We start from the raw sequence: 25,933 nt of genomic DNA, 5'->3' as shown, positions 1-25,933 counted from the left end.
GCAAGTAAAGAGATGGAGGAGAGATAGTCACCTGGTGAAGCCTGGGCCTCTTGGCTGTAGCACAATTTTTATTATTTAATGTGTATTAAATTTTGTAGCTCTTCAGCCTTTCTAATCCGTGTTAGTGGAGAAAGCCCTCTAAACCACCAGCTGAACTGATAAACATTTTAGGCACTACAGAGCAACAAGGTTTTTCTTCAAAAATAGATTTAAAAAAGAATTATTCTAAGGAGATGACTGATAGTTCTTAACAGAGCAAAGGGTTTTATTGCCATTCTGAGGAAACAGAAATATTCTAGCTGGCCAAGGTACTGGCCGCGTAAAGCCATTTGGCTTAAAATCACTGAAGGATATACAGCTGAACTGTAGAAAAACTCAGTGTATGTCCTGTGCTCCTGACACCTGCGGCAGCTGATGGTGGCATCAGGTAAGATTCTTCCAGGCCCTGAAGCTGCCATAGCTGTGTGCGCAGTGCAGAGCGGGTGGGTGAGAGCATAATGCCCTCTTCTGCGAGGGAGGCTTTGTAGGCAGCGTAGGAAAACTTAGATAGCAGCTTACCGTGTCGGCCTGCGATGCGGAGAGAGAAGTTCTTTCCCCAGAGCCGAGACGCAGGCATCGTGTGTGCTGTTGAAGAAATTTTGCAAACATAAGTGCTCTGTTATTGCCGTTTACATGCTGATGGCTAGCAGACTCTTGAAACTGGGAAAAGCCCACCAAGGTCCTCTCATCTCACCATCCTTAATTTTTTTAACTTGATTTTCACTCCCAATGTATTTCTAGTCCAGCTTAAATTGCAGACTGCTGGAAATGGAAAATAATGCCACTGAATTCAGTTGGTTATTTATTGGGCATACTTATGTGTGATTTAACACCTTCAGATTAACCTTACGCTGTGAATCCAAGCCACCAACTATTAATCAGAATCTCTGCTCTGTAAGCACATGCTCAAAAGCATTGCAAATGATTAACAGGTTTTGTTTGGAAATGCATGGGTTAATTTCTGGAGTTGATGATTGCCAGAATTTTAGCAGACACAAACAGGGGTCACAGGGGGTGGGTTCTAGAAGTAAGAATAGAGGCGTGATGAATGTTGGTATCGTAACCCATCAAAACGGGGTTTTGTTCTTCTAAGTCAAGTGATAAAACTCTCTTAGTTACTGAACGGCTCCCTGGGCTAGTCCGTTAGCCTGTTACAAGCTCCTGCTCTGCCGAGGCCCACTTGGCTTCTTCCCTCCTTCCGAGCTGTAATGAAAGAGCCGATGGTAACGTGCACGCGCGCTGGAGTGTGGGGAAAAGGAGTCCTCCCCTTCCACCGCAGCACTGGGCTGGTGGTGTCGCAGCCACACCACGCGCCATCTCTTGCGTTCAGGCAGGGACATGCCTCGCTTTTGCTGGGAGCTTCGGGAACGGCTGCCACAGATGCCTGCAGCTGGGATCGTGCGCTGCCAAATGAATCACTCCTTGGCTATTTAATGGCACTCCCAAATGCCTGTGTGCCAGCGAGGAGCGCAGAGGGAGGAAGGCTGGCTCAGTCGTGCAGCAGCCTGCCTGGCACAGCAACCTGTGGCTCCAGCATGAGGTTGGAAGGGCCGGAGCAGGAGAAGGGGGCGAGGGCCAGAAAAGAAGAACCACCCCAAGGAAGCAGGGCTGGCAGTGCCCTCGGGGCATGCTCGGAGCCACCCCTGCGGCAGAGCTCTGCCATAGGGTGGTTCTCGGTGAACCTGGGACTAAAGAGCTGCCCTTGCTGTAGCTCATCTTGGCCAAGGACAAGAGGAGATAAGTGAGTGTAATTAAATAATTAAGTTTGTGGCTGTGAAGAGGATTTATATACTCATTTTCAGACAGTACAGTTGTTCTGGCCCATTAGGAACTCGGGCTTATGCCTTCCCTGTCCTACAGAATTTTAAGATGCCTGGTTTATTTAAATTAATAGATACACACATACTGCATTCTCCCCTCCTTCCAAGTAGAGGGATTGAATTAATTTTTCTGCATGAGTTTGTCTGGTGCTGGCTCTGCAGCTGTACGTCACTGGCTTCTCTCAATAATCAAAATGAAATGCTTACTAAATCTGCTTGCTTTTATTCACAGAAAGATGAGCCAGATGCTTTTAAGGAATTGGGAACAGGCAACAGAATTGCTACTTGGTTGTTTTATGTAAGTGATATATTTCTGTCATGTGCTAGTGCCAAAAATATCTATCACTGCATATTCTATACCGTTGAATGATTTCATTATGTTTTTTTACTGAAGAGACTTGCAAATGAAGGCAGCCACCAACTTAGCAGTAATACATAGGGGTATCTTCTTACCCATAAGTAATGGTTCTTCCGTATGTTCTTAAGGAGGGTTTTTTCCCTCAAAGGTGAGCATCAGCTTAAATTATTTGACTGACTGTTCATTTTTATATCTGCATCACTATAGCATGCTCACTGCCAAAACATGTGAGCGTGTAACATTCAGGGACAAGGCTGGCTGGTGCACTTTGAACAAAGGGGGTGGGTTTCAGCCTTATTTAAGGCTGTTAATCATGCAGCTTGCTAACTGGGAGGTAGAAATTAAGTTTTTGAATAACCTGATTTTATTTTGCTAAAACTTGGCAGTGGGAAGGTACTGGCTTTCGACTTACCTGTGCCTTTTCCCCCCTTTTCAGATGAGCGATGTGTCAGCAGGGGGAGCTACTGTCTTTCCTGAAGTAGGAGCTAGTGTTTGGCCTAAAAAGGTAAGCAGGGCTTTTATCCAGTGTAACCACTCCTCTCTCCACCTACTCAAAAATATAACACACGTACAAATGCTTAAAAAGAAGCTTTAAAATGAATTTATATCAGGAAGAGTAGAGCGCTGTTCATGGGAGCACAAAGGTACTTACAATTAAGTGAAGCGACTGGAGTAGTACTGGTGGTTCCAAGGGCCTCTGATGCTCCGCACGTTAAAGCATAGTTATGTTTTGGACTTAACTGCTTCTAACGCATAGACTTTGGAAAACAGTACAATACTTCACAAGGCACTGTGAAAATACTCAAATCTGCGAGCAGGTTTAGTCTTGAGGTGTCTGTAGGGAATTTTCCCTGAAATTGTGTGTTCCTGTTAAGTTTTTTTTCCTCAGAAGGGTTACAAATCTTTGCTTTATTTTTAGTAAATTATCTTGCTGTCTAAAACTGGTCAGAGTTGAATGAAACTGGCTTCAGGCTTTAAAAAAATTAACAGCCGGATAAATGTAGACACAGAATAAGTCAAAGGAGACTCATTCCTTAAGAAAGCGAATGTTAGAGTATGAAAAAGATCCTTCAATTTAAAAGGAATTTCTGAAATACAAATACAGGTACCTTTGCCTTATCCTTAAGTAATTTGGTGTGAGAGCATGTATTGCACAGAGCAAAATGCTGAGGGTTTCCACTACGATTTCCAGGGAACAGCTGTATTCTGGTACAACCTCTTTCCAAGCGGAGAAGGAGATTACAGCACGCGGCACGCGGCCTGCCCAGTACTAGTCGGAAACAAATGGGGTAAGTACCCCTCAGGTTGCTCTCACTGCCTGGAGGTCTGGGACCTGCTGGTGGGTTGTCTTGGTTTTTCCTTTGCCTCTGGCCCTCACAGTGGAATAAAAAGCAGCCAGAAATTAGATCCTTTATAAAGAAATCTACTTTATATCTACATCTGCTTCATATCTCTCTCTATATATATCAGAGGTCGGTCTCTTCTCCCAAGTCACAGGTGATGGGACAAGAGGAAATGGCCTCAAGTTGCGCCAGGGGAGGTTCAGATTGGATAGTAGGAAAAATGTTGACAGGGAAAGGGTTCTGAAGCCTTGGAATGGGCTGCCCAGGGAGGGGGTTGAGGCCCCATCCCTGGAGGTATTTAAAAGCCGGGTTGACCTAGTGCTTAGAGACATGGTTTAGTGATGGTTTTTATCAGAGTTCGGTTGATGGTTGGACTAGATGATCGTAAAGGTCCCTTCCGACCTGGACAATGCTATGATTCTATGATTATATATATAATTATAGTAATATAATAGCATATTTTATAATATATCTAAAATACATGTAATACTATATCTACTTTAATAGTCTTTCATAGTTTTGCAGCTACTGGGAGTTTTTCTCTCCCTTTTGGATTTATTAGAGCAACTTCACATTTGTGTGTGTGTGTAGGAAAATACTGTAGATAATCCTGTGCTTAGCTGAAAGCTGACCAATGGCCTGTATTTAGCTTAAATATGAGCATGAGCTAACCAGGTGCAGTGATCAGATACCTTTCTGTTTTTGCAGTATCCAATAAATGGCTCCACGAGCGGGGACAGGAATTCCGAAGGCCATGCACTTTATCAGAGTTGGAATGACGCAGACTACTCCTTTGTCTCTTCTGTATTCAGTTTGTGTAAAATGCACACATCTCCTACAGTTTACAATTGACTAACACTCCACTACAGGTTCAGTCTTCAACTACACCGGTGTTTCATCTGTGGACAAAACAAACATGCTTTTAGTTCCCTCTAAAATATCCCTTTACGGTTTTATGAACAGAATATATTGATTTTTAAGGTGTTACAGGAAAAAAAAAAAAGGACAACATACAGATCAGGGCCACAACGATGATTGTGTGTGGTGTTCCCCATCGCCCCTCCGATCAGCATGGAAAGCCAGAGATTGTTCTCCTCACAACTGTTGGTCTGCTAAGGGCGGGATGATTTAATGGGAGGGCTCCCTTCTAAGGAAGGCTGAATTAAACCAGTTCATCCTCAATTTCCAGACATTCGACTCCTTGCTTTTCTAGAGTGCCTGACCACTACTGTTGAGAGCTGCGGGCGTGGTTGGTGTTTCTCTGGGGAACAGGTTATCATCATGTTTTAGCCTGTTTTTTCCACTTCCACAAAAGCCCCAATCTTTAAACTGTTTTCCTTCTCGGCCTCTGTGGCAGATGTGGCTCTTTACCTTGCAAATGTGAGCCAGCAGTTCCATGCGTGTAGCTGAGATGCTTGAGCAGCGTTGTGTCACACACCTGCCTGCATCACAGCAGCCCGACAACAATTACAGCCTGGCTTCCCTCTTTTTTTTTTCTCTTTAATGGTTGTCCACATAAACAAATGCTGCTTTTCTTCTGTCTTAGTAGTCAACTCTTACATCTGTTCCTTGGGCAGTGGGGATAGGAATGTTACCATCTTCATTAATCGCAGTTAATTGTGCCTTAGGATGCTGGAATTTCAAATTGGTGATAAGACTTCAGGTGATGAGGTGACACATAGTCCTCACAGAACGCTCTCCACCGTCGTCGTCCCAGTTCTTAAGGCTTTGTGAGAAATAGGTGGCCTGTTTATAATCCTAAAACTTCTTTGGATGGTTTTTATTTTGCAGTTATTTTTTCTGCCGTGGTTGCTGAATGCAGCCCGCAGCAGTGACATGCCTTTAGCCCCAGAGTGACTGTTGGCAGAGGTGGCCAGAGCAGGTGCCTGCTCTGGATGGTTTGGTGTTGCTCACCTTGCGGAGCTGCCTCCAGCTGTCCCTGGGAAGATGCCTCCTCCCAAGGCTCTGGTGCTGCTCTTCCCACCACCCAGGGCTGGAGCTGTTCTGATTCATGGCACCCACACAGAAAAAATTGTCCCCAAAGTCAGTGGTGCCCTCACTGGAAGAACTCACTCCCAGTGACTTTCAGGGACCTTAGTTTGTGACGAGTCATCCTTATGCTGAGATGAAGTTGAATTATCTGAGGGAGGTGAGGCTGTGGCTGCTGTGGCTGTTGAAGTTTTGTTCTGCTCGTTGGGTTCTTGCGAGAGGAATAATGGCTGTCCCCGCTGCCCCCCTAAGCAGGGTGGGAAGAGACTGCAGGGAGGTTCGCTTCCCTAGGCCGTTGCTCTTCAACAGCAGGATTTTTAACAAAATGTCAAAGTATTCCACTAGCACGAGGACAAGAACCAGTGAACTGCACCAGACTCTACCGAGGCAGTCTGATGATGTAGGGGGTTGAGCCTGAAGTCTTTACCAACGCAAAAATTCCAATTTTAGTTAATTGGATTTTCTGCCTCACTAAAATCTTGAAAATTGAGCCAAAAGGCAGATGAGACCAACTGTTTACACGTTAAAAATACCTCTTGATTACTAAGAATGCAGTTTAAGGTACTATAGTTTGAAAAACTGCATACTTTCAGAAGACACTTTAAATAATCTTTGCTGGAAAATGCTTTGTTAAACTTCTCCTGAGCCTGTTAGCGATGGGACATACAGAACTATTTATCCTTAGCCCCGCGCCTTCTTGCATTTTGCCTGTGCTTTTGGCAGATGTGAAACAAATTCCATCCAGCACGTAAGAAAAGTAGAAAGAAAAATCAGAAATAGTGCCACCTCATGTCTGTACTGCTCATTCAAAATAGCCGGTACAGTAGAGCAGTATCTGATATAAATAGATTCACCAAAGAAATGGCTCATCAGAGCATATTTTTGATCACTAAATCGTAATCATTAAACAAAAAAGATCCATAACATTTCTACTAACCTGAGTTTTCTCCCTTTTACACAGTGTCAGATGTTCATCTCCATTCTACCCGTAGTTTTCTCTTTCCCCTGCTTTTTGACTTCCTTAAGCTCCGAAAAATAAGGTAACCGTGGCTGCAGGTAAGTCCTGCCGCTTTCCTGCAAGTAAAAGAATGCGATGAACAGCGTGGTGGTAGAAGTCTCAATTTTCTTTCAGTAGTTCTGAGGCATTTTGAAGTTCTAAAGTTCTTTTTTAGTTCTAAAGTTCTAAAGGCTTTTAGAAAAGCCAATCCCACGTAGTTCACAAGCACAAAATGAAAACAATGTATTGCCACCATGAACACATATAGAAAACGGCTACTGTAGGAAAGCTGATTTTTTTCCTACAGTGAGCAGAGGAGTTACCTGACACATTAAAATAATTAAAAGCTAAAAATTGTAGAGTTTATGTAAGGTAAAAGAGAAATACTGAATAAAGCGTCAACGACTGCTTCAGGTGCTGCTGTAGCAGAAGAAAACACCACGATCTCTTACATGTTGAAGAAAAGAAGGTTTGAGAAATCACAGTCATGTTATATAAAGCGATGGGTTTTTTTTTTTTTCCCCATCCTTGGTCAACCAACACCAAAAGGTGAAGGAGAAGCTTGAAAGAAGTTGGGGAATGTCTGGGGAAGTTTGCTGAACAGTTACCTCCCTCACCTCCCATCAGCTACTTCCAGTGTTCCAACAGCATTTTAAGAACAGTCTCTGAGAGGCATCGCTTGGGGAGTAAAAGTATTTCAGTGCGTGACTTTTTAAAGCAGTGAACAACTCAGTGACTCGCAGTTCTTTGGGGAAGAAAAACAGTTTCTCTTTTGACAGTGGAAAATTTCACTTGGTTTAAAAAAGAAAAAAAAAAATCCCTCAAAACTCAAACTCGGGTCTGCTGAGGCACATCAGACCAAATTATTTGAAGACAAAGGGTAAGCTTATTTTTTTTTTTTAAACTGCAGACAATCCCTATTTCCTCTTTCTCCACCGCAGTAGTGTCCGTGCCCCGAACACTAAACGTGGAAGGGATTACAGCAGGTGCTGGTACTGCTTTCTTTTGCCTTCATTTCTGAAAGGGCTTTTGGGATCAAGAGCGTGGCTCCTCTGTGAATCTGGTTTTGTATTAAAGATGATTGAAAACTGTTTGGCTCATGGTGCCTGACAAGTGAGAAACTGCCTTACTGTTTAAATTTTTTGTAATAAAATTTCTAATGTTAAAAAAAAGAAAAAAAGAAAAAAAAGGGCTTAAAATAAAATCCACTGCCATTAGCAGTGAAAAATCCTCCACATCAAACTCTCCTCGTATATGGCTGTTGTAAATATGATCGCACAGATTTTTATTGCCATATGTGTTTCCTGGAAACTGAGCTCATTTGTTTCACTTCATCTGTGCGGGCAGGTGCGGGAGATGCTCATCCCACAAATTACTGTTAAATAGGTTCTCGGACCCAAACTTTGTGTCTCGGTTGGGAACACACAGCACTAACGGACTGCAAAAAAGGGGAGGGCAGGTAATGCTGGGCTGAAAGCGTGACGTATAGGGAAAAATTCACAAAAAGGCACTGACCTGCTCGGAGGGAGGAGCCTGGCCCAGCCCCTTTGGCTCCTTAACGCACCGATTCATGTCAGAAGCTGGTGTGGGATTTAATAGCGATGTGGGAACCGCACGAGCTCCTTTTGAAACTCAAAACGGGCACAGCAAAGGGTCAGCTGCTGAGAGACCCTTTTCCAGGGATGACAAATACTTCAATTTCCCGAAGCCAAAAGGTCAAAACAACCGGTTATTCAGAATAGTTGTAGGGAGGGGAAGCAAGATGAGCCTATCCTGTGGCGCAGACACCACCAGTGGGACAGAGGGACAGAGCCTGCACTTACATGTAGGAGAGTCAGGTTGATCTCTTCCATAACCGAGACTTCTGCAGTTTATACACCACAGCTGTTCCTGGGCTTCAGTCTTTCGAACTAGTGGAGCTTGTACTTAATTTGTGGTCATCTAGAACCTGCAAGACAGCATAGAAAAAAGCTGGTGAGAAGCCTTGATCCTTTTGCCTGTGGAACGGAGCCCTGCATTTGGCAGCCACAGGGTAGGAAAACAGGCTAAAGCGTACCAGCGTTTTTTTATTTTGGAAATGTGAACTGATGCCCTCCCCAGCTGCCCCGTGCGTGCTGCTGAACTGCTGCCCTGCCCCTCTCCGCAAGGTAGGCCAATGCCAGCAGAACACCAGCAAGTGGATGGCGCTCTCCTTTCAGAGAACAGGGCTTGCTCCAAACCTCTGGGCTTTCTGAAGATGTTTGTGGGCTTCCAGCCACTCGGCCGGTAAGGCTCCTGCGGTGAGCCCGGCCACAGAGCTGGCACAGGGGCTTTAGCAGAGAAGGGTGAGATGCAGCCCACGGCTTTCCTCTCCGAGACAACGGAGGGGCTGCCCTGCCTTCTGCAAGTGGCCAGAGGCACCTGCCCCAGGATTTGGGGAGGCCCTAGGAGGCCTGTGCCCCATCCTGTGAAGGAAGGGGAGGACTGTGGTTTAACCTGGCTTGCTCACTGTGGCTCTCCACCACCCTACCTGGATATCCAGGGCTCTTCCAGCACAGCGGCACCTACACCACCTACACCACGACCATAGGGGCTCATGACCATGTGAGGAACCTCGCCTGGGTACCAGGAACCGCAGCAGGGAAGGGTCAGGGACAGGGGAAAAGTCCTGCGGATCACTGCAGGGCAGGGTGAGATGAAGGGAAAGGAAAGGGTTTGACGGTATCAGCAGCCATGGATGGGGGAAGGCAGCAGAAGGCTGACCTGAGCTGTCCAGGGACTCCTGGAGAGTCTGGACCAGACCACAAACTTGAGCGCAACACCCCCCCCGAGGGAGAAGGTCTTTAACCACCCACCCATCCTCTTCCAGCTGCTGGACTCTGACCTGCCTGTGTGAGGGACTCGGCATTTCATCATCGAGCTCCATTTCTCGTTCCGATAATCAGTGACTCATCTGGCTCCCAAAGCAGGCTTTGACCCAGACACAGATTACCCACTAACCTTAACCACAAGCTGCCTGTGCCACTCTTGAGGCCATGCTTAAACACCGACCAGCATCCCATCGAGCCACACAAAACTGATAGAGCTCAGTCCCTCCATCCTCTGCCCCCACAGCGTGAAGGGAAGGCTCCTGGCACAGCGCACGACCACGCGTCTCTGCCTACCACAGCGTGCTCTGAAAAAGAAATGCACAAAAAGAGCCGGACCAGCCCCTGCGCCTCCCTCCCAGCAGCCCAGCCCAGGATGCGAGGCTCAGCGTTTGCCTTGGCGGGGCTGATACGTGAAACCAAGAGGGTTTCCAGCTTCATCCAGGACGGAGTTCACTGCCACTAGTGTGGGGAGACACAGGCACATGCATCCAGTGCAGTGCTGGGGGGACGGGTGTCTGCCCCACACAGCCGTAGCCAGCTCTACCTCCTGTCTGACAGGAGCTCGCTGCCAACAGTCTGATAGTGTCATTAGGAGTGAGTGACTCATCACAGCCCGAGGGCTGCTCTATATTTAAGCATTACAGAGTCAGAAATGAATGCATGGAGTCAGGAGCTGCTTATCCTGAGGTCAAGACGAGGTTCAGAAACCAACTGTCAGAGTTCACCATCGCAGCAAACAACATCTGTATCTCTAAAATCCTTAGAGAGAGAAAAATTGGCATAGGGAAAGGGGGTATTTGCAACCGCAGTGGGTGGGAAAGCAAGGTCAGACAAACCTGCAGGTACCCACTGTGCGCATCCACGTCGGGAAGCCCTCCCTTCTGCAGCTCTTGAGACTGAGCAGCAATTCCCTGAGGTAACTCGGGGGGGGTGGAGCGGGGTGGAAGTGTTGTGTAGCGTTTGTTAGTTTTACTCAATCCTACATTTTTCCTCGTCTTCAGATCTTGAAGTTTGGGTGCAATGAACTATTTGCAGCTGGACTGAAAACGTCTGGGGAGACTGGTGTGGGGAGGGGTGGAAGGAAGCAGGAGGAAGGAGGGAGAGTGGCTCATCCCTGGGGCAGGGCAAAGGGGCTGCCACGTTTGGGGAAAGCTGTTGGACTGCTTTTTTATTCACAGACTTTTGCTTTGGGACAACAAGTGACGAACCAGCAGGAAAGTTTCTGACTTCCTTTTTTTCCCAGGCTCTGCACTTTGCCAGCTGCTCCCCTCCTGCCCTGCTCAGCTTTCCTAACGAATTCCGATTGATTTTGCAAACAGCCCGGGCTCTGGCCAGAGCCACCCACTCCAGCTGCATGTCCTGCCTGGCGCGGCAGGGACAGCTCATGCAACACTCACTGTGGTTTGCACCCCCTGCAGTCCTGCCGGCATTTTGTTCCTATCTCTGTTCGGCAGCACATGGATCAGCCACCAGGGACTAAGGGATGACAAAGAAATTTTGTGTTCTGGAATTGCCTCCAGAGCAACCCTAAAAGGCTCCACATAAAAGCACAGCACTGAGCACAGCCACCCAGGGGCTCTACACAATGTTCCCAAGCTATTTCTGAATAGCTGTTTTGCTCTTTTTTACCTTAACTTCTGCCAGACTGTTTCTAAGGGCGGGGAGCACTGGGACTGCAAACCGGTGTGTCACGTAGGGCAGTGGTTCAGCCACCAGAGACACCAACGGCTCCACTCAGTGCAAGACACAGCGTGGGATTTCATTGGGTCTCTTTGACAACAAATTCCAGTGGCCCATTTTCACCCATGACTGACCAGTCCCCAGCATGGCCTGAACAGCAGGACAGACCTGAGCTCTCCAGTCCTGCCCTGCAAAGTGCTCTGCCGCGGAGTCCTCGCCTCACAAGCGTCCCCATTGCTTTGTGCCAGTGATGACAACCCTGTTCAAGAAAGATTCCAGGGAACAGACCATCTAGTAGCAACCCGGCACCTCTAGCTCAACCCAAAACATCAACCTAATTTCTCACCAGGCATTACAGTGCTCCACCTCCTTGTCTGCAGCTTGGACACTGCCAACCTCCCTTCCTGATGCTCTCTGCCTCTCTCCTTGGGTTCATCTTCCAAAAGCCGAAGCTGGTTTGAGGTTCCCTTAGGACCTCCTGCACACCTTATATGTCCCCTCATTCAGTAACTCAGCCAAGCGTCCTCCCACGGGCTGGGACAGCGGTGCGCAGCTCGGGCTATGGTTCAGGGAGGCACCATGCAGGTATCAGCTGGGGCTGTACAACCGAATCACCCCTGACTGCTGATCTGTGGAAACCTCACACCCCTTTCTGAGGGCCACTGAGCATGAACGCAGCCAGCGGCAGGCACCGAGATGTGACAAGAAGTCAGCAGCTGGGCTCCAGCTCCACACCATTTCACAGGAAAGAGAATAACCAGCTTATTTGCTCCTCTTCCCCACTCCTCTGACTTACCTGTCTGAGAAACCAAGACCTGGCTGTGGTCCCCACTCCTTATCCCACGTCGGGAGCTGTACGCACCGCTGTATAACGCATAACGCACCGCTGTACGTGGAAAGGCACAGGCAGTCAGGTTCTTGCAGGGCTCTGGCCTTTCAGAAGTAACAATGCAGTCGCGCTGAATCTCCTGCAAAACAATAAAATGCCAGAATTTGCCCTTGTTTGCCATATACTTGAAAGACCCACCGCCCAGCTCCCCTTCACCCTCTGGAGAGTCTCTGTTTGACAGGCTGGCCACTTCCACACTCAAACAGGAGTGACTGCTGAAGTTGGCTGTTGGGAGTCCACAGAGATCAGCCGATCCACCAGCGGAGCGGCTCTTTGCGAGAAGCAGTGCTGTGCTGGGACACATCCAAAAAGCTTCCTGAGAGTGGCTGGAGCCTTCCCATGCTGTCTCCCTTCCTTATTCTTTATCAGTGGTTTGTGTCGTCTTTAGCTGTTGGTGCTCATTTAGTTGTTTTCTTTTAATAAGTAAGTTCTTTGAAACCTCCACCAGTTGTGCAAGCCCCACGTCCTGGCAGGCCAGTCCCACCCCAGAGCCAGGACCTGCAGCTCCCCCACAAGCCCGTTGCCTGAGTTGGGTTTCAGTGCCAGCCCTTCCTCATTCTGGGCCATCTATGCTACGTGTTTAATTCAGCAACACTGGCCTTACACAAAAGCTGTAACCACCAGCCATCTAACATCAGCCTTCAGGAGTCCCATCAAAGGCAAATACTCATCTACGTCATTGATCCTATAACTGAAGGGGACACGCCAAGGGGTTTCTAAACCCAAACTACTCCCAGCTGCTGGATCAACCCCTACGAGGCCCAACAGCACCCTGTAGCCAAAGCAGAGCAGGACATGGCACAGAGCAGGACGCGGCACTCTGCCACCCTTCTCTGTCCTGGGTGTGTAGCCATGGAAAGCCACTTCACACGGCAAGCGTGTCAGCCCTGCCGTCCGAGAGGTTTTGCTAGGAGCAATTCCCTATTGCTCCTAATGAGACACCCATCTGGGTGGATGTCTCATCCCACCCCATTACATGCCCAGGAGGCCAAGGAAAAGGGTGAGGGGTGCTCCTCAGTCTGCCGCTGAACTATTACTCCCATTGCCCGAGAAGTGGAAATTGCGGACAAGGAGATACTTCCCATCTCCCAGCAGGCAGGGGAAGGAGTGGGGCAGCCCATGCAGTGCCTCTATGGGGCCCGCGGAGGGTCTCCTGTGTGCCACACAACCTGGGCGGACAGACCCCGCTCGGCACCCCAGGGAGCGGTCCCTTTTGGGGAAGCTGAAGCTGTGGCGTGGCGGGGGCCAAGCCTGTTCCAGTGGGATTGCGCAAAGTCAAGCCCCGCTGTTTCTCTGCGAGAGGAACTCGGTCCAAATCTCCCCCGTGCACTTTGCACTCTGATTGTGGTGACCTCATGCCGGCTTCCCTCCGCAGTGTTTAAAGTCCAGGGGAGAGGGGCGCTTACCTGCCTCCTACGCGCAGCAGCTCGCTCCCACTCCTCCCTGCCTGGACGAGGGCTCCGGGGCCTGGAGCCGGACGGCAGCATGCGGCTGCTTTTCGAGGCAGTGGTTCTGTGCCTGACCCTGGGCTTAGGACAATGCGCCGAGGAAACAACACAGGAGAACACCGTTCACCAAGCCGCCCAAGCAGAGTCGTTCTATTCAGACTGGGGCATCGGCACCATCCGGGACAGCTTCGAAACAGTTAACAGCTACTTTGACTCCTTCTTGGAACTGCTTGGGGGTAAAAATGGCGTTTGTCAGTACAGATGTCGATACGGTAAGCGAACCTCACTCCTGCTGGCTCCTCTCTCTTTGCCCTTTCCCCTCTTTCCCTCTCGTGTGGAAACTCGCAGCACTCTCCTTCCCCAAGACCACAACCAGCTCCTACCCATGACCTGACCCCCTGGCGCTGCTCGGCACAGAAAAGTCACTGCAGAGAGTCAAAACATCCCTGCTAGTGCCAGCACAGGGACACTGAACCCTCATCTTCTCTCACCAAGAACAGCCTGTTCTTGAAGCCACTGTGCTGTGCGAAAGGGGACAAGAGGAGAGGACAGAGGTTTCACAGGAAGGGCATGCAGATAACCAGGCTACGCAGCTGCGTGGACCCCGGAGAGATGGACTGTGGCTGGCAGCGAGGCCCTGGAGGGGAGGACCTGACTCAGAAGGGTTGGTAGTGTCGCCAGCGGCCCTAATCTCAGCAACCTTGGAGTGTCATTATTCAGCAGTTGCGAGTTGGCTAATAACGTAGGCTGGAGGAGGGGAGATAACAGGGAGGTAAATGAGAGCTGCTGTCACCACAGAGGAACCTTTAGTACCCAAGTCGGAACAAGGCAGCTGCTGCTCGCCTTAGACTTTAGAGTGATTTACCAAAAATGAAGAGTTTGGTTTGTCCTGGGGACAGGACGAAGGAGGTGACATCTCAGGGACAGCAGGGCAGAAGGAGCAAAGGCAGGGCAGGGACTGGGCACACAGAGGGGCAGTGGGGCAGGACCCTGCAGTACAAGTCTGTGGGGTGCTGGGCAGGGGAAGGCACAGGCAGCACCAGCCATCAGCAGGGTACTGACGCTGAAACAGCCTGGCTGGGAACAGCAAGGAGGTTTCCTACAGACTGTGTCCTCTCCCCAGCCTCCTACAACTGTCCCCACAGCAATAACTGTCCTCTGTCACCTCAGCCTGCCCATCCACAACTGCCCGCCAGCCCTTTTTCCCCTAGCTTCATCCCACATCCCTAGTGATCACCCGGGCAAGATGCTCCCAAGCACAGAGGTGATTTCAATCCCTCTCCTTCCCTGAGCATTGTTTTTCACAGACACAGACTCCCTGCTTTGGAGAGATCCCACCGACCCAGTTTCAGTCTGTAGGCATCCCCTTTCTTCCAGAACACAGGATGCGCCTCTCCAGCCTGTGCAGGGTTGTCTGTAATGCCCACCCCCACAGATGCAGCTGGAGGGAAGCACCTCCCATCGCTCCCAGGCCATCAGTGAGGGTGCCAGATGCTGCACGGCTGGGACCCAAGATCCCCATCAGGGCAAGAGGGCAGATGGGCCACCCTTAGCCAAAGTGGGACCACAAGGAGAGTTTAAAATCAGCCTTAAAGTTGTTTGGGGGTTTTATCTGGGGTTTTTGGGGGTGTTTTTTTGGTTGTTTTTTGTTTTTTTTTTTTTTTTTTTTAATAATGTGTATATATCTGTCCTCCTGCTCCTGCCAGCTCTGCTCCCTGGGCCCCATGTTAACAGAGAACAGGGAGCAGCAAGCCAGGCACCTCATCCCCACAAACCTGCAGGGATCCAGGCATCTCAGCCCATCACCTCAGCCCCACAGTGGCCCTGGACCCTCAGCCCTGCTGCTTTAGTCCTTCAGCCCAGGGCCCCACGGCACACCCCAGCCAGTACTGCCTCTCTGCAGTAGCTCAGGAGAGCCACAGCTGCTCTGTGGGGCCCACTGGTGGCACCACGGGGGTGCAGTGTCTGGAGGAGGAGACTCCCACGCACACCATGGCATGACTCCAGCACACAGGATGAGGGCAGCCTGTCCCCAGGGCCACACTCTGGCAGCCCCACAACTTGCCTTTAGGTCCATACCACGCTCCAAATTCAGTGCAGAAAGGGACTTGCCCTTCTTAATGCAGGGATTGAAAACCCTCCTTGTGGGGATTCATAGATTGGTCCAGGCCGGAAGGGACCTCCAAAGGTCATCTAGTCCAACCTCGACTATAACGTGGATAGTACTCCCCTCGGATAACGTGGTTGGTACTGCAGTGTGCCTAAGGCAAGGTTTGGGAAGGCCGATATTCAGAGCTTGTTTCAGGGAGCCTCAGGACTCACCAGGTCCTGGAGAAGTCATTGCTCCTGGGTACATCCCAAAGCTGGGGCTGTCCCTGCCCCTGTCCCTGCACTCTTGGGCAGAGAGAAGAGTGTCTCCACAGAGCAGCGCAAATTCCTGCCTGCTCCCTGAGAGGTACTGGAGAGATGCTTCACCTAGAAAGGAAAACAAAGCACATTGTTAGCCCTGTTCTCCTCTGCTGAACAACTCATTAATCACAGGCTGAAGGAGGAAACTATTGAAACGCTGCCCGTGAGCCTCCAAGGGTCTTTCTGGATCCTTCCAGGACCATTTGTCTGTGCTGGTCTCCAGCACAGACATTGCAAACTGCAAGTGGAGGGGATGCAGGGACGATCCTAAACCAGTGAAATGAGGTGGCTGTGCCCAGAAGAATGAACACAAACCACCTTTACCATCTTGCTGCTGAATCAGGGCCTGACTGATTTTTCCCCAGGCACGAAGCAAGCATTACACCTTCTATATTCTTTCACTTTAGCCAAGAGACACCGATAATAGCCTATTTCGCCACAATAAAGGTCAGGACTCACCTGTGATTGACACACTCATCTTCAGCTGAGCACGAGGTGCTTGCCTGTTCTGGCTGTAAGACTCTCCTCCTGATTTTTCAGCAGCTAGTGAGGTCTGAAAACAAACAACTTGATGGATTGCTCCCTTAAATTAGGACATTAGGGCTACACTAGCATTTGCTGGTAAACATCTCCTCCTCCTTACAAAATCTCTCTGGGCATCTCACAGGGGTAAATGGCCTGAACTGGGAGTAAATCCCTTGGTAGCTTCCTTCAGCTGTCTGGCCAAGCAGGACTTCAATGTTTTGCTCAGCATTTGTCCTGAGGGACCTAAGATGAGGAGGCACATCCAGGTTTGCACATCCTTGAAAGTCAGGCTCTCCAACACAGCACTAAAAAGGCTGTGGTGAGTATGGAGGACATCTGCCCAAAGTCTGCTTGCCTGGGGCAGAGAAATAACAATGGACCACTCAAAACAGCAGGATCCCCAAGACCATCTATTTCCCCCTGCCAAGCGTACCAGTACTGCAGTGTCTGAGACCTTCTGCATCGTCAGCAGCTGTTCTAGCCAGCTGGCTGTTTTCCAGTCTCTTGGCATAGCTACAACAGCCTGGAGATATTAAAATGCATCAGGGAAACTCGCTTCCCATTAGAAACGCAACCAGTTCTCCTCTAAGGCCACGCCAACAAGGCAGTGCCCTGAAATACATCTTCTTCCAAAGAACAGGCTTCTTCAGCAATGCTGTCCTTCTACAGGACAGTGGCTTCTTCCAGTGTGGCTCTTCAGCGTGCTGCTGGGCAGGTCCCGCTCTGCTTGCGGCTGTCCCCTGGTATCTCTCCTCGCCTGCCCTGCAGCAGACACACCACAACAGGCCCCTGGTGAACCACGGCTAGCAAAACAACCAGTGTGACCCACCAAGTCCCATCCCCATCACAGACGTGCCTATAAGGAATAAGGCTGGGCAAGCAATAAATGACTACATCAGCGATGCTCATGCAGTGTGAGGAACGCCTATTATTCCTGCTTTGCTTTTGTCTTCCTGTTAGCTAGAAAACAAGATGTGGGAGAGAGGTTAACTGTGGTGTCTTGGACTTTATCTACCTGAGAAAGAGTTCACGAAGGTGCACTTTACAAATGATTAAGCTTTGTTTTTCAGAGAGGCGGGGGGGGACAGATTTCCTTACAAGGGCTCATCTTGAAGGCAGTTCAATGCTTTCTTGATCACCACAATTCTCAAGTGAGATTATCTTTTTCCTCAGGACAACTTTCTAAAATTCTAGAATAGCTGTAACTTCAGCTTAATAGAAGGTTTTCCCTGGAAACTCAGTTATCCCCATATCCCCAGACAGTCTCACTCCTGCTCTGACTTGCCACCTTATCCTATTAATTGACAATATGCTGCAGGAACCTAACTTATCGCCAGTATTACAAGTCATTAAAATTTGACCCCATCCTGGAAAATCCACCTTGGATTTTGAACTTTCCTCTGCCTCCTACCTCAGTTCAGGAACATTTGAATTCTGAGTCCCGATTCTCACCCCCCTTCCTAAAGAGCAACTGGGCTGTGAATTGCACCAAGACTTGGGTGCAGCCCTTCCTCTCACTGTATTGCTTGAGAGCCTTGCGTTATAGTTTCAGCCCATATGTAGACAGAATTCCTTCTCTCTATAGCATAACCACCAAAATAGCCTAATTTGCAACGTGTCATGAACTCAGAAATTACCTTGCGTCAGCGTACCTCAACAGACTTGAGTTACGTTTTGGTGGGAAGATAATCCTATAATGATGGCGTGCTGCAACCAACTGATTTGTGCTCTTTGTCTGCTGTTAACTCGGCTCTACCTGCTCCAAATAACAATGCTGTCCGCACTAGAAAATTACAACCTGGAGCAAGAAGCAGATATGACCTATTCAAAAGGGGCCAAAAAGGTAGAAACACAGTAGTAGCTGCTGTACCGAGAAATACCTTCCCACACAAATGCCATCACCTGGTGGTAATGTCAACTAGAGAGCTTTATCTTGGCTTGCAGAGAGCGAAATCCTTGGTGCATACTGCGTTTCGGTGAGGCTGGAGAAAATTGGCTATTGGCGTCTCACAGCTGGGCAGGATTTCAGTGTGTTGTTTGTTTGTTGCAAATCTGTTGTTTAAACAAAACCACTGTGGCGATTTTTAATTCAGAAGATGCTGAGAACATAAGACCTTTTGAGGCATTTGGCTGTGAGGTCTTCTCAAGAACACAGTAGTTTTATGGCTGTATTAACCACTGGCACTTTAGGTACCTTGACAGAAAAAAGGAGAAAAGCGTCTTAAATGATTATCGGTGCTGACAACAAGCAAGCAGTGGAAATTGAGTTTAAAACAACCCAACCCTGCCTAGAGGACTAAACTAGATATATTTTATGTCTATATAAAATCTCTAGTGGTGCTTAGGGAGGCAGAAAATTAACCCTAGAGGTGTTGGACTTACAGAAGGCTCAGCTCACACATGTTTTTGTTGGAGCATTCACACAGCTTACAAAGCTTTCCCAGAACAGGGTTCAAATGTCTTAACACTTCACTCTGCGTTTGAGATCTCCCTTTTAGAAACCCAGCTGGGACAGAAAGGGAACAAGCGCTGAACACGAATCAAGGCACAATATAGAGAAAGCTGACTCCATGAGGGACGGTCTCCACAACTTCTCCAGGGGAGAATTCTCTCCCGTTCCTTGCTCCTTGCACAGCTGGGTCAAGGCACACAAGCAGCCTGGTGACTCGTCCTCCCCAAACCAGAGGTGTTAGGTTAGATGGAGATGGGGGTTGAGATAGGGATGACAGAAAGGGGATAAGACAGGGCAGGGAACAGACCAATCTCCTTTCCACACGGACAGTTTCCACCCCAACCCTGGGCACCCAAGCCTCACACCCAGAGCCCTCTGTCAGCCCTACACGAAGCCCCAGGATGGGCTGGCAGGCAGACAGGAGGGCTTGCACACCCTTCAAAGCAAAGTAAAATAGATTAAATCGCTGCTGAAGCTACTGTTAACTGTTTGTCTGCTGGACTCTTTCTACATCGGGCAAATACTTATTCACAGAGGAAATTCTTGCTCCTCCATGCATATTAAGAAGCGTGCTAAGGGAAGGCAGAGAAAAAGGGACAGAAACTACTTGCGAAATGTGACAGTGCATCACCACATGCAGAAAATGGACAAAGATGACCTTGTGCTCTGAGGAAGACCAGACGTGCAAGGTCTAGCACAATTTTGCAGAGATCCATAGCTCAGAAACACTCTGCGAGTGAACTGAGGATGGAAAGAAATCCCCTTGCTAAACTCGCAGTTTAGCCAGTAGATTCTTGGAGGAGTTAAAAACGCAGCTGGGCGATCCCAGCTGTGCAGAGCTCTCAGGAAGCACATGAAGAAGCTCCTAGGAGATCTGAGAGGTCTGAGGCACTAGCTCTAGCATGGAGGGCTGCCCAACTGCAAAACCCCACACTGGAAAGAGGGACCTGCCCATTTGTAAGAGCTGAAGAGAGTCCCAGACCTAGGGACTGGACTCAGCCCAGTTTAAACATTTAAGAAGTTCTGGGGACCCAGTTCATACACAACACACTGCTCCAGTGGCCCTGTCAGAGGAGGTATGAGTTAAGTCAGGCTCCAAAGCCGCAACGGAACTGAGCTGAGGGCAGGGTCAGCCAGCTCTAGTACCCATCCATCACTCTCTGCATCTCCTGCAGAAGAATGAAGTGTCTGGGGATGCAGACCGGAGGGGAGATGCCTGACACTCCTTGCTTTTTGGTTCTACTCTTGGGAAGATCGGCTTTCCTAACATTTTTCCTTTTCTTTCTCAGGGAAGGCTCCAATGCCACGACCTCACTACAAACCCCAAGAACCAAACGGCTGTAGCTCCTATTTTCTGGGGCTCAAGGTACCCGAAAGTGTATGTACTGTCACACCCATGATCCCAAAATGATGCCATTCTTTAATGACAATAACCAGCTAATAATATTGTGGGGGAGGGGAAGGCTTAGGTGTGCTAGGCACTGACTATGTGATGGCTTCTCTTCACAGCTGAAGCCAGAGCTCTGGAAAAGGGAGGAAATATCACTTATGTGATGTTAGGGGACAAGTTATTTGCCTGGGACCGCCAAAAGATACGGCTGCCTGCCGACAGCAAGGCGAACATGTCAGTCTGAGCTCTGCCAAACTTACTGTCAGTCAGGGAGGCATTAGGATCTCAGGCTGCTGGTGGCAGTGAAACAGGAATCACGTAGACAGGAGTTACGTTTATGAAGGACTGGCCTGTTGCTCTGGTTGTCTTGGTAGGTACCAAAAGAGAAAGTTTCCTAAGCAGGTTAGCACTAGAAAAAGAAAAAGAAGTACCTGGCCAAGCAGAGCACAATCTTGGAGAAACATATATCTATCAAGGCCCTGATCCATCCTCTGCACTTGTGATAGGAAAGGGAACAGGTTTGGTGCTGGGCAGCTCAGTAACACAGCAGAATGTGCAAACAGCAATATTTGAAAGCACTCTCCACACCCGGCCCTTCATCCCTTCCCATGCTTTTTGCCTCCGCCAAGCATGGAAATAAACCCGTGGGCTTTAATACTGCACCCACTTGTTATTTTAAAGGCAATTAATGAAATCATATTGTAAGCACCAGGAAAAGCACTGCCAGGAGGCTTTAAGAGCAGGAATTACTATTTAGCTCATGCATTACTGCTGCCCGTGAAGTTTGCAGCAATTAGGCAGATTCCTGCTCTGAAAACCCCTCCCTTTACAGCCCATTTTTCATGTTAGATTAGCTCCCTGAACTACATTCCACTGCAAACCTTGTGGGCATTTCTGAGGTACCTCCTCCTTACACAGGCAGCCATAAGCGCTGAGTGCAATGAAGAAAAAAACTCATCTCCTAAATATTACATGAGGAAGGCCCAAAAGAGGAAGAATTTATGACAAGCTAATGAGTCCGGTCTCTCAAGGAGATAGCCTTTCTGCCCCATCACCCCCATGGTTACTAGCTGTTTACCTCCAAACAAGCAGAACTCCCAGGGCCAAGCTGTATTTGTCCTTGGCCTTGCAAGCACATCTGTAAGAAATAAGGCATTAATAACACTTATAGCAGATTTATTAGGCCAAAAATCAGGACTTGTCAGGCTGTGGGAAAATGAGGAAAGAGAAAAGGGGCTTTTGCCACTGCTAGCAAGGACAGGAAGCTCTCCATTGAGCTCTGATGAATGAGAATTAGCAAATGGTCATGGAGGGGCTGTTCCCCACCTCTCTATCAGAAGTTAATACCCTGTGACAGGAGAGAAGAGAACGTGGTCTATCCTGCATTGGACCTGCACTACTGTTGCCACTTTCTTTGCATGGTGAGGGAGAAGGCATGTTTTCCCATGTTTTCCCTCCTGCTGCCCCAGCTACTGGCAGTAGCTTCTAGAAAAGAAACCACCTGGGCTCTGCAAAACCTCACCCAGCTGCAGCTGTTTGAGTCTGAGGCCAGGATGCAGCCAAGGGACACTTCTTTTCTCTCTTTCTCCAGCTAGATTTGGGCATCCCTGCCATGACCAAGTGCTGCAACCAGCTGGACATTTGTTACGACACCTGCGGGGCCAACAAATACCGCTGCGATGCCAAGTTCCGCTGGTGCCTCCACTCCATCTGCTCCGACCTCAAGCGCAGCCTTGGGTTCGTCTCCAAGGTGGAAGGTACGCTTCCCTGCTTGCAGCCCCTGTGGAGGGAACAAGCGATGGCAGGGAGGGGAAAGTGCGGGCAGGAAGTCCTTTCCTTGCCAAAAGAAACACAAATCTGCAGTAGGGAGCAGCACATCTGTCCTGTGCTTGTCACAGATGGGTCAGAGCTGAGTGAGAACACATGGTTCTGAGATCTGCACACACACTGCTGTCCCAAGACCAGACACCTACAACTATTTACATTTGGAAAACATTACAAAACACATGTGGAAAGAAACAAAAAAACCCACAACAACAAAAAAAAACCCTAGAAGCAATTCCTTCAATCCTTGGATGCTTGCCTGAAGAGTTCAAACACCTTCACGGGAGATCAAAAAGCCTTCCAGAGCCAGTACACACACTGAAACCCGTATGTGGCCAAGGGCCAACAAACTGGAAGAGTCAAGGACAGGGACTCTCTGGGACCTGATTCACAGATTAGCGATGATGATGGCACCAGGGACACACCACAGTGTGGGTGGTGGCTCAGCCATTGCAGGGAAGATCTGGATTGCTCAGAAGCCCTTGTGCTACCAAAGCTCTAGTGACGTATCAGCAGCTCAAGGGCCACCCTGATTTTGCCTAATTTTAAAAGCCTCAGTCTGCAAGTTTGGGAAGAGCTTTTTAGTAAAGGCTGCATATAATCTCTGTGGAGGTTATGCCTATGATAGCCCAAGCCTGCCTCTTGATCCTCTGTGCCAACAGCAAGCACCTCTGCACTGTGTGAGGAGGGGAAAACATCTACCCAACCACTCCCAGAGGTCAGCAATGGCAGGAAAGCCTCCCCCAGGCCATTTCAGAGCGTCCCCATCTTCTGTAAGGCAGGTATCCACCTCTCGCAGAGGGGCTGTGTGGCAGTAATGCAGGACAGGCAGAGGTAAGACCTACCAACGGCAGGTAACACCGAAACGGTTAAAGATATTTACAGGAGATCAGGTCTGAAAAACTGGCAGAGCCCTTGAGAACAGCCCATTGGCAAAGCCAAAGAGAACTGGTGGTGCTGCTGAGTTTCTCCCAGCTAACCGCAGCGAGCCCCTCTGGGTTCATCCCCACAGCTGATGTCCTGCTGTAAGGTATAAATACACTTTTGTTTTCCAAAGGCACAGCCTGATTAGGACACATGGGCAAGTCTGCATGACACCAGTACTAGTGCAGGTAGCTTCCTACCTTGCTTCCTACCTCCTCACAGACAAATGTTTGGAAAGAGTGTCCAGGCCAGCAAGAGAAAACAAAGATGTGGACTCAGATATAAGCCCTACAGGCCAAGTACAGCCAATCTTTCATGGACACCCTTATCTACAGGCTCTCGTACAGCCAACCTCTTCCTGTCTCTTCAGATTTTCCCCTGCCAACTTTTCAGACCCCTCCTTTTTCCTTGCTGCCAACAACAGTGAAGCCAACAGACAGGCGCTAAGGAGCTAAGGTGGAGCAGCACCCACACTCCTTGGCTGAGCCAAGCCACCTCTGCCTATAGTCAAGTTGGACTAGATTCCTCAAGCACCTCCAACTTGGTTGCTGAAGGAGGCACAAGCTTTTCTAACACAATGAACCTCTGAGCCATCCTCTCCTCCCCTTGCTCTGCCTCCTCTTGCCTCGTGCTCTGTACCTGCCACTTCAGGCCCTCAGGGCTGCTCTGAGCAGCTCCTGTCACACTGCCTCCTCTCCTCCACCACCATCCCGGGTCTTATCTGGGATCCTTTCCACTGAGTCACCGGGAGTTCAGAAAAAGCAGGCAGGGGAAGAGCAGCTGCAGGCACAAACATCCCAGCTGCAACACTGCCAGTTAACCAAAGGCTTGGCTTTCCCCGCTGACTCACTGCAGCCTCTCCAACGCCTGCCAACTGAGCAGACTCCTCAAGCAGCAGGAGCAGAGCGAGGTGCTCGGAGAGGTTGAGATGGGAGGAGACAGTCCCAAAGGCAGGGCCTTCCTAAATCTATTATGTATACAGCAATCAATGTTAGCGCCAGTGAGTAAACCCTACAAGACCTGGTATTTATTTATTGACAAGCAGCTTCGAGCTTGTTCTTTGGGAAGAGGAAGGGCTAGTAGTCATGCAGACCGTATCAACAGCTTTGCTGTTGCAACCGCAGTAGGATTTTTCATGCTGGCTGGCAGCCCACATTGTAACTCCCAAAAGGCAGAAAAGGTTGGTCAGTAGCAGCTGTAGGCAACCGAGGGGAGAGGGAGCCAGGAAAGACAGTACTCTGGAGGTCTTCTGGGAAATCTGCTGGATAAACAGTGCTATTTGCAGCGCCCCAAATGATCCATCAAAGAGAAAAGCCTAAGAGAGACAAGAAAAGAAGGGGGCTAGGGGAGAGAGAAGTTAGCGCCAGATTGGTGCCACCCTAGAGAGAAAACAGCCCTCAGTTCAGCAGAAGGGAACATCTAGATTTATAAAAATGCAATAACCAGAAAAAAAAAAGACAGCCCACACTTCTAACCACAAATGCCACAGAACTCAGTGCAGGGCTCTGGCTAGGATGCTTTCACCTAGCCCCCAGATGTCCCCAAGTACCTGCCTGATCTTTTCCTTCTCCACAGCTTGTGAATCTGTCGCAGACACAGTGTTCAACGCCGTCTGGACCCTGGGCTGCCGGCCCTTCATGAACAGCCAAAGGAGTGCCTGCATTTGCAACGAGGAAGAACGAGATGAATTGTGAGGAAGAGCAGATGCCCGGCCTCCATGAGCCTGCTGCCAAGCATCCCCCCTCAGATACGGCACTTCAGCACAGTGATTTCTACCAGCCCTCTGGGCGAGCACGGGATGGGGGAACCTGGGCCAAGCAATACACATGGACTACAGCGTTTGGGCAGAGGGCTGCGAAAGGGGAGAGAGCCTGTGAATACAGGGCAGCGATGCCTGCTGTCCACCACAGATGCAGTTCAATAGCCCTACCCCTTTCCAAGTCCATTACTCTGAATGATCTGATGCCAATTTTCTCTACAGACTGCTCAGAAGATGCAAGCAGGATGCAGTACTGGTTATAAACAAGGGGCTTTATTTGTTTGCCATAGGCACATGTGTATTAGCTCCCCCTGCCCCTTAACTCTCTAATTTGAAGTGCAAGGCATTAGGTTTCTGCAACCCCTGAAAATCCCAGACCATGGACACTATTTACATTTTTCCACTGCTGGTGACAGACTGAAGAAGAGGGGTACTTTGCTTTCAGTATGCTGCTCACACCCATCCCTGACATTTTCCATCCTGTCATTACACACCCTGATTAACACTGCTTATTTAAACACTTGGTGGATCCTAAAGCTATTGAAAACATCCAGGGATTTGGTAAGCACGAGCAGGACTTTAAGTGTTTGTGATACAGGCACAATTCATGTTTGGAGAGAAGAAGACTCAAAGCCCATCACGTCTGAGATGTGAAATCACAGCACTCTCCCACAGTCTCAGGAGAGGAAGCTGCTTTTCTTTTGCAGTGCCATCCAGATCTATTTAATTATTTTCCTCCTAGATCATTTAACAAAGCTTTTCCCTTAGGACCCCTTTTTACACGAAATGGCTGGGTATCCACCCCCATCTTTTGCACAAGGGAAACGGGAGGCTCCCAGTTGCCTCGGATAAGATATGCAAAATTCTGGAGTGTCAGGTGGCAGGGCTTACACGCCACCTCTGTGAGACAGAGACACTGCCAGCTGAGGAGTGACCAGCAGCCTCAAGGCAGTGTTCTTTCTAAAACATGGTTAATACTTCCATCTGCTATCGGGAGCTTTTATTGCATGCAAAATTAGAATTTAAAGAGGTATTTGGAATTTCATCTGCATGTAACACTTGCAGACAGCTTTCATCTGTGTTTCTTGTTGAAAGGAGGTTGCTATTGGGTATGCGTGCCATGTCACATAAATACTCCAGTGACTTCTGCAAACATAAATATGTTATCCCATCTGCAACAGAAAAGTTAAGACTACAGAGGAGTGCTTTAACAAGAAAGGAAAGAGTCTGCCTTAGTT

At 48.9% G+C, this 25,933-nt stretch overlaps 2 protein-coding genes across 5 annotated transcripts in view; both read left to right on the top strand.

Annotated features, from left to right (window-relative positions):
• Positions 1–7,710, top strand: part of P4HA1 (prolyl 4-hydroxylase subunit alpha 1) — a 44,633-nt gene extending 36,923 nt beyond the window's left edge. For 2 of the 4 annotated variants that reach the window (XM_074155071.1, XM_074155070.1), the window contains 4 exons: positions 2,092–2,157; positions 2,654–2,722; positions 3,410–3,506; positions 4,269–4,749. In XM_074155071.1, coding sequence (XP_074011172.1) covers positions 2,092–2,157; positions 2,654–2,722; positions 3,410–3,506; positions 4,269–4,339 — 303 coding nt within the window. In that variant the 3' untranslated portion in view covers positions 4,340–4,749. Of the gene's footprint in view, positions 1–2,091; positions 2,158–2,653; positions 2,723–3,409; positions 3,507–4,268 lie in introns of all 4 variants that reach the window. The other 2 variants (XM_074155072.1, XM_074155073.1) reach the window with 2 other exon arrangements.
• Positions 7,711–13,449: 5,739 nt separating this feature from the next.
• Positions 13,450–24,630, top strand: PLA2G12B (phospholipase A2 group XIIB). Its single transcript, XM_074155069.1, has 4 exons — positions 13,450–13,684; positions 20,088–20,176; positions 21,780–21,945; positions 24,512–24,630. The coding sequence occupies exons 1-4, from the start codon at positions 13,450–13,452 to the stop codon at positions 24,628–24,630; spliced, it is 609 nt and encodes a 202-aa protein (XP_074011170.1).
• Positions 24,631–25,933: the final 1,303 nt, after the last annotated feature.

Source organism: Numenius arquata, chromosome 10, assembly GCF_964106895.1.
Source record: "Numenius arquata chromosome 10, bNumArq3.hap1.1, whole genome shotgun sequence".
Classification (NCBI taxonomy): domain Eukaryota; kingdom Metazoa; phylum Chordata; class Aves; order Charadriiformes; family Scolopacidae; genus Numenius; species Numenius arquata.
Note: the sequence above shows the minus strand (reverse complement) of the source record. Positions and strands in the feature narration are given on the sequence as shown.

Coding starts and splice junctions, on each gene's coding strand:
- PLA2G12B (XM_074155069.1), top strand. CDS start 13,450: ATGCGGCTGCTTTTCGAGGCAGTGGTTCTGTGCCTGACCCTGGGCTTA. Junction 13,685..20,087: donor TCAGTACAGATGTCGATACG/GTAAGCGAACCT, acceptor TTTCTTTCTCAG/GGAAGGCTCCAATGCCACGA. Junction 20,177..21,779: donor GGCTCAAGGTACCCGAAAGT/GTATGTACTGTC, acceptor CTCTTTCTCCAG/CTAGATTTGGGCATCCCTGC.